The sequence below is a fragment of the Dipodomys spectabilis genome, unplaced genomic scaffold (assembly GCF_019054845.1).
Source record: "Dipodomys spectabilis isolate Male_0828 unplaced genomic scaffold, ASM1905484v1 ptg000002l, whole genome shotgun sequence".
NCBI lineage: Eukaryota > Metazoa > Chordata > Mammalia > Rodentia > Heteromyidae > Dipodomys > Dipodomys spectabilis.
In genome coordinates this window covers 37,245,013-37,253,442 of record NW_024870679.1, presented here as the reverse complement: position 1 = coordinate 37,253,442, position 8,430 = coordinate 37,245,013, and the positions used below count along the sequence as shown (strand labels likewise).

The following is an 8,430-nucleotide window of genomic DNA, read 5'->3' as shown; positions in this document are numbered from 1 at the left end:
ATTTGATAAAAATTCTTTCTACCATATTTGGAGGTTATAAAATCTGAAATAATGTGTGATACCTTGGTAGTGTTTGTTTTGTTTTGTTTTGCTTTTGTGATTGATAGCAAACTGAAGGTCTTGAGCATATCAGGCAAGGCCTCTACCACTTAATATATTCCCCAACCCTTATAAGATTTTTATTTTCCAATTTGATTCTACAGATCCTAGGGCTTGAACTCAGGGCATGGGTATTGTCCCTAAGCTTTTTACTCAAGACTAGAGCTCTATCATGTGAGTCATACCTCCACTTCCACCTTTGTTGGTGGTTAATTGGGGATAAGAGTCTCTAGGTCTTTCCTTCATGGGATAGCTTTGAATCCAGATCTCAGCCTTCTGAGCAGCTAGGATTACATGTGTGAGCCACTGGAGTCTGGCAAACTTTTTATTCTTAAGAGTTATTAGTTAAGGGCTTAACGTTACATGTCAAAATGAATCTAATTGATGCTAATAAAAAAAGTAGAGGCAAATGAGATGTTAATTAGTGGGTTTTTTTTCAAAATTGATAGAGAACTATTTTTATTCAGTTTATATTCTTTTTCTAAAAATCATTTTAGAAAAGTTTTCTGGCTACATTTCTTTTTTCTTTTTCTTCGTTTACAGTCCTGGGGCTTGAAGTCAGGGCCTGGGCACTGTCCCTGAGCTTCTTTTGTTCAAGGCCACAGTGCCACTTCTGGCCTTTTCTGTTTATGTGGTACTGAGGAATCGAACTTAGGGCTTCATGCATGCTAGATAAGCGCTCTACCACTAAGCCACATTCCCAGCCCCTGGCTGTATTTCTTTAAACTACAATGGAACATTGGAGAAGTTACAATTTGTGGTGATACAGTTGCATGTAACTTTGTGTCTATTGTTTTACATGGTTAGATGAGGCTATGTATGTTTGTAGCTTGCTTTTGTGTTCTCACTGTCTACCTGTGAATTTATGTGTCTTTCATTGAATAGCAATAACAGCAATGCTCAGAAAGCATATTGTCTTAGCAGAAAAGACCTAAGAAATGAAAGAAGACATACTTAATAATTTAACAATTACATTATTATTCTTAAAGAGGAGTCTTTAAAAAAAACCTTTGAGAATGTTGAAAGGGGTGACACTGATCATAATGTGTTATAGTCATCAACCACTTTGTTAAATTACAACTCCTTTGTACATCTACTTAAATGTAATTTAAAAATTGAAAAAAGGGTGTAAAAAAACCCCCCAAAGTATGAAGTAATTCTTTGCAAATATCCAGTTGCTTTTGTTTTTGTTTTAACAGAAAATTTGAACATTTTTATTTGAGTTTAGTATTACAGGAGATACAAGATTGCTGTACACACACACCACAGTTAGTTTATTGTCTTTAAAATACTTTTGTTTTGCAAGGTGCTGATGGCTCACACTTGTAATCCTAGCTTCTCAGGAGGCTGAGATCTTAAGATCACAAACAACAACAACAACAAAAGCTCAAGCACAGTGCCCACATCTGAGTTCAAGCTCTAGGATGGGCACACACACACACACACACTAAAAAAGAATAAAAAAGACTTTGGTTTTATAATAGTGAATTACAAAACTTGTCTCTATGAGAAAATGTACTCCATGACAACTTTTAGAGTTCTAACAACATTAAATAGATAAAGAATGTAATAATTTTCATCTAAAATTTTATTAGTAGGCTATTGACTTTTAAAAACATTTAAAACAGTATCACTGCAGTTGTAAATTTATAATTTTGGTTGTAATTAATTGGCTTCCCTTTTCAATTTAGCAAACACTAAAATATGTTTAGTTTTTCATAGTATTTATAAATAATACATAATTTGACTATAGTTACTATATAATTTTATTTTTTATTATTATGTTTTTGGCAGATTGTAGATACTAGGAGTTTCATTATTTGATAAAGAAAACATTTAGTTGGAATTCTCAAGTAATTCTCAAAGGAAATATTGGTATACTGATAAATTGAGAAGTACCCACTATTCCTTCTGAAGTGCCATGGGCTAAACATTATATTTGGACAGGCATGTTTCATTTTATTCAATAGCTCCTTCTTAGTTACTAAACAGGATATTATATTTTGAGTCTTAAATGGCCTCCATCAGATTAGCCACCAGGCTTTGATTTTATTGGGACCTGGTGAAACCTTTGGGAGGTATAGCCTAATGGAAGCAAGTTAGGTCATTGCACAGTGTCTTTTTTTTTTTTTTTAAATTTTATTTTATTTTATTTGAGAACATACTGTACAGAGGAGTTACAATTACATGGGCAGGATAATGCATACATTTCTTACCAAGCATTGCAGCCTCCTCCTTTGTTTACCCTTCACCTCCCTTCCCCCCCTCCCCCCTCCCCCCCACCCAATCAAACTCCCCCTCCCCCCCCCCCATTCCGACATTGTAAAGCTGGTTTTGACATGACATTTTGTACTTCTCATTGTTGCAATAGGTCCACCTGAATCCTTAAACGACTTGTTTGTCCCCGTCTCCTCCACATGTTATACTGACATCAAATATAGTGAAAGCGGGGGTTACACTGTGGGGGAGGGACATACAAAGCAACAAAGAAATAATCTTTTTTTTTTTTTCTTTTTTAAAAAGTGTTTTATTGTTACTATTAGGCTGTTGTACAAAAAGGTTATCATTTCGTAAGTCAAGTAATAAGTACTTTTTTTTTGGACAATGTCACTCTTCCCTTTCCTTCCCCTCCCCCCTTATCTCTGCCTTATAAAGAAATAATCTTATAAATGCGTTAGAAACACATGCATGAAAGAAACAAAAACATTAAAATACATATTTGAGGGTTCGTTTTCCTAACATCACATTATCTGACTTTTTCCGCTTGACTCATACCTATACTAGATATTGCAAATAAGGGAAACCATGGGACCTATGTTTCTTTGGGCCTGGCTTACTTCACTTAATATAATTTTTTCCAAGCCTTTCCATTTCCTAACAAATGGGGCAATGTCATTCTTTCTGATGGAGGCATAGAATTCCATTGTGTATATATACCACATTTTCTTGATCCATTCATCTACTGAGGGGCATCTGGGTTGGTTCCATATCTTAGCTATGGTAAATAATGCTGCAATAAACATAGTTGTGCTGGTAGCTTTAGTGTGGTCTTTTTTGTAAACATTAGGGTAAATGCCCAAAAGTGGGATTGCTGGGTCATAGGGGAGTTCTATGTGAAGTCTTTTGAGGAACCTCCATACTGCTTTCCAAAGTGGTTGAACAAGTTTACATTCCCACCAACAATGAAGTAAGGTTCCTTTCTGTCCACATCCCCTCCAGCATCTGTTGTTGTTAGAGTTCTTGATTTTTGCTGTTCTAACTGGAGTGAGGTGATATCTCAATGTTGTTTTGATTTGCATTTCTTTTATGGCTAGGGATGTTGAACATTTCTTCATGTGTCTATTGGCTATCCTTCTTTCTTCTTCAGAGAAGCTTCTCTTTAAGTCTTTCGCCCACTTACTTATTGGGCAGTTGTTTCTTTGAGGATTTGTTGTTGGGTGGTTTAATTTTTTGAGTTCCAAGTATATTTTAGATATGAGACCCTTGTCCGTTGTATGGCTAGTAAAGATCTTCTCCCAATCCGTGGGCTTTCTATTGATCTTGCTAGCTATGTCATTTGCCCTGCAGAAGCTCTGCAACCTTATGCAATCCCATTTGTCCAACCTTTCTTTGATTTGTTGCATTGCACAGTGTCTTAAGACCCTCTGTGCTTTTTGCTTTTTGGCCTATGAGGTTAAAAGAGCTCTTCACCCATTTTTTTTGTTGTTGTTGGTTTTTTTGGGGGGTGGGGGTTCACCATAAGACACTGGCTTGCCACAGGCCCAAAGACAATAAGTACAACCTCTATACTGTGAGTCACAATAGGCCCTTCCTCCTTTTAAGTTGGTTATAGAAGGCATTTTGTCACTGTGATTGAAAGCTAACTAACACATAGTACACATAAATTCTATTTTCTCTCCCATAAGATACTATACTTTGCTGAAACAGATCAGGCTATTTTCATTCACTAGCTTTTGTGCACTTTTTCTTAGCATTGTTTGTTATCTGTCTTCCAGATTCATTTTTTTTTTTTTGAACTATAACACAGGGCCTCAAATTCAAGTTCTCTACCACCTGACTCAGTTCCAGATTTACCTTTGATTTCAATATTTGGCCTAGTATCTTTTTTTGGTGTGTGAGGGATAGTTAATGCTAAAAAAAGCCCAAACAAACAAAATCAGAATTTTTGGATTTTTCTCTAAACATGCATACTCTTGTTATCTAGGTGATAAGGAACTTGGGCCTTCAAAGCGTTTTCTTTTCTTTTGAATTTCATATTTTAATCAACTCTCTCTGGCATTCCTGAACTTTAGCTAATGTAGATGGAATTAATAGGCTTTACATATTTGTGAGAACTTTTCAAAGCTTCTTTAGCTGAGACACTGAGATAAATAAAGCAAAAACAGTAATGAGGAATGCCATATAAAACCCATTGAATTGGCAATGAAGAGTCAGAAAATAATTTTAATTGCATTATTGTGCTGCTTTAGTTAAATTTATATCAGTATTTCCTGATTCAAACCCCAGTTTACATACAGCTAAATCTGAGTTATGAAGTCTGTCATAGTATTTTTTGGAAGAGATTTCTAAAGTGCTTATTGTATTTTGTTAGCTTTGAAAATTAGGTGTGATAAATACCTTTCTTCCAATTGCTATTTTATTTTTTGCTGAGAAGGCACATTGAATCACTGTAGAAGTAAGAGCATAATTTCATATTATTAGTGTGGAAAGTCTCAGATTTCATTTCATAATACAGCAAATAATAAAAATCATTAATCTTATTTTCTCCTACAGTATTACTAACAATCTGTCCCTTCAAATAGGGTAATCAAAATGTCTTTAGGTATTAAAACACATGTACAAGGGCCTAATTGGACAGAAGCGTGTGTTTGTAATTGAATTAAAGGGACACTCCTTTGGGAATCAGGAAATAGGCTTTAAGTTAAGGATAACATCCATTGCCAATATGACTTTGTACTACCCAATTCAGTTTTCTAGCTGGATTTCCTGATCTTTGGAATAAGCTGCTAAACAAATCTCTACTAGGGCTTTATGTAAATCTAAAATTCCATGATTGTGCTTTTGTTCCTAATGTATGTCATTTAAATATTGATAAGAGTTCTTATCAATATTTACGTAGTATTTGTAAATCAGTAATCTAAATGCCTCCTAGTATGCTTGAATCAGTTCCCAAAGGGCTGCTATAGGATCTACTTGCTCCCACATGTAGGCAATAGTCTGCTCTTATTTAGCCTTTAGCTATTTAGCACATTTTAGCTGGCATGTATGACATGTATGAATGATTTTCTAAGGCTGGAAGACCTCACACATTAGGAGAAAAAGAATCTCTTCCCTGTTCACTGACATCCTGCTACCAATCGTTCTTTTTCTTTCATTATTCCAACTAGACCTGTTTCTGCTTTATCAAATTAGTTTGAGATCTGGTTGACAATCATTTACTGATAGAGAATTTTCACTGCATCCAGAAACTTCAAACACTATGATATTCCTTCTACTTTCATCTTCTTTTTAAAAACTGTAAGTTGTATTATTATGCTAAATAAAAATATCAGATTATACTGATCTTACTTTTGGACTGAGACTTTCCTACCCATATGTCTAACTTGGAATTCTTGTGAATAAAACTGATACCCTAGGAAGTACATATATCTACACACAATCATACAGCATACAACATGCTTGTCTGTACCTACTGCACACACACACACACACACACACACACACACACACAAACACACACACATGTACATTTGGTACTTAACCTTTGACTAGATTTTAAGTGGGAACACTCATTTTTTCTTAGTTGTCTGGGGATGATTTTTGTTCTCAAAATGCTTTGCTTCTAACATCAAGTAGCTGCTGAGAGAAACTCAGCAACAGAGCCTAAACAGAAGAATGAGGGTAGTATTTGTTGAAATAAAAAATTAGATTTTCAATTCCTTGGGGGAATCAACCAAATTCAATATTTTCCTGCTCACTGACATTTTCTTATATTGATGCTTTTTTGGATCTTCTGGAGAAAGGAGGATTAAAAAAAAGAAAACCTTCAGCAAATCAGCTTTTAGATTCAGAAATGGAATTTGGAAGACTGTTTTAGCTAGGCTTTCTGACAATCTCTGATTTAATCAGCTTGAACTGTCTTGAAGACAGTAGCCTCACAAATTCAGTGAAAATATGAGCCGTGGAGAGTGTTTAGAAAAGGAAACAGAGTGCAGTGGTTTAAATAATCCTGGGCCAATAGCATTTGGTAGGTGGAGTTATCATTTGCATTACAGAACTAGATAATTCTGAATGAAGACTTTATACATTGCACATGCTGGATGGATTCCGGTTCTGCTCTTTGTGCAAACAAAACTAGTGACTAGGTAAGTAGGTTTTACTTACCATCTATTAGTGAATGCAGCTTGTTCAATAGGATTTTTGAAAATATATACATGTAAAGGATTTATCAGGAGCCCTCATGAATATTCATGAGTTGATATATTCAGCTGAATGAATTCAGTGAGTGTCAGTGTGTAGCTTGCAGACAAACCTCATCCACAAGGAGGCTACTGACATAGGAATCACTTTGGCGTGTTTTCAGAGGCAAAGCCAGCCTGATAAAGCTCCTTGTGACAGCCTGACTTGCTATTCTTTCAGTATGCTGCCTTTGCTCTGAGCAGCTCCAATATTGAAGCCCCGAGCTTCCCCAATGAAACTGGAGTTTGGAGATTGATCAGCTTTTTAACCAGCCGCACTGGCTGTTATGTGTGTGGTTTTTGTTTTGAATGGTGAAAGCTAGCACTCCATACAAGACATGACAGCAAAAAATTCTTCAAAGGAACTTCTTGCTTCTGAATCTGAGGTTTGCATCAAGACTTTCAAAGAGCAAATGCACTTAGAACTTGAGCTTCCGAGAATCCCGGGAAACCGACCTACATCTCCCAAAATTTCTCCACGCAGTTCGCCAAGGAACTCACCATGCTTTTTCAGAAAGTTGCTGGTGAATAGAAGCATTCGTCAGCGCCGTCGCTTCACTGTGGCACATACGTGGTAAGATGGGACTTGGAGGTGTATACGGTATTGGCAGCAGTGATTTAGAAGTATAGGAAATGGAACATCTTAATTTTGTTCCAAACACATACCACAAGTGTGACAGGAATGGAGAGAGGGCAGCTGAAGGTACACACATGCCCTGTGTGCTAATTTTTCATTGTACTTGCTGTTTGCAGAAAAACGAGAGACTTCAAAATTACGATTTAGCCAATTACATAGCTCATTCTAGATAATGGGGTAGTAAAAGAGTCTTTAAAAGCCAGATTTTTGTTTAGTTTCTGTTGAGGTGGTAGGTGACTTTTTTGTTGTTGTTGTTGTTTATTTTGAGGTAGTTGCTTTTTAATGTATTTTTTGGTACAAGAAACTGTTTTTAGTTTGGTTCTAATTTATTTTATGGCATCATCAGGTTTATAGCCTGCGAACCAGTGAGCTTTTGATATATTGACTTTCATCTTTGCACTAGGAAAAGAAAAGGAAACTAAGTTTCTACTTCTGAAATAGTACAGTTAATTACTCTTATCTTTAAGAGCCTTCTGTTTGAGATAAGTTAATTTAAATTTATAGATAGAGAAATTTATGTCTGTTAGTCCAAGACCCCTTTGTAAAAATTGCACCGATTCTGTCACCTTTGATATATATATATATATATATATATATATATACACACACACACATATACATATTGCAAGGAATGTAAATAGATGAGGTGTCCTCCTTAAACCAATGTATTAATGAAATAAAATTTAAAGGCACAGTAAAATTAAGTCATATTGGCTTGCAAGATTTAGGCAACCCACATTTCTTTAAAGATTATACCTTCTCCCAGATTAAGGTGCCCTTCACAATTGGGTTTCTGTATTTCTACTTTGTTTCATTGAGACCATAACAAAAAGGGAATGAGTAGCTCTTAAAAATTAATTTTAGCAGTAATTATTTTGTGGCTCTAGGCTAGATTGCCAATCAAAATTATAAGCTGAGGACAAAAATTAATATTCTGGGGGATTTTTTCTACTCATCTGTAATATTTGTTTCCTAATGCAATGCATGAAGTGTTAGGAAAATGAAGTTAACCATCAGAGGATGTAGCTTGCTTTTGATGGGTACCATATATTTAGCCAACATATCCTGTACCTGACTAGATATGATATGATTATTCTTTTTTTTCTGACTGTGCACTACTATATGTATCTACTAACTTTATTGGAGAATGTTTGGTGCATGATTTAAACCTTATTATTAATTGGTATCTATTACTCATAGAATATATGTGATTTGCTTTAAAAAAAACCTACCAAT

The 8,430-nt window shown here is 35.3% G+C and overlaps 1 protein-coding gene across 1 annotated transcript in view; it reads left to right on the top strand.

The window, feature by feature from the left end:
• The first annotated feature begins 6,686 nt into the window (after nucleotides 1–6,686).
• The window catches only part of Pde4b (phosphodiesterase 4B), a 354,760-nt gene continuing 353,016 nt past the window's right edge, over nucleotides 6,687–8,430 (top strand). The window contains exon 1 of the mRNA XM_042676846.1: nucleotides 6,687–7,131. Coding sequence (XP_042532780.1) covers nucleotides 6,896–7,131 — 236 coding nt within the window. The 5' untranslated portion in view covers nucleotides 6,687–6,895. The remainder of the gene's footprint in view (nucleotides 7,132–8,430) is intronic.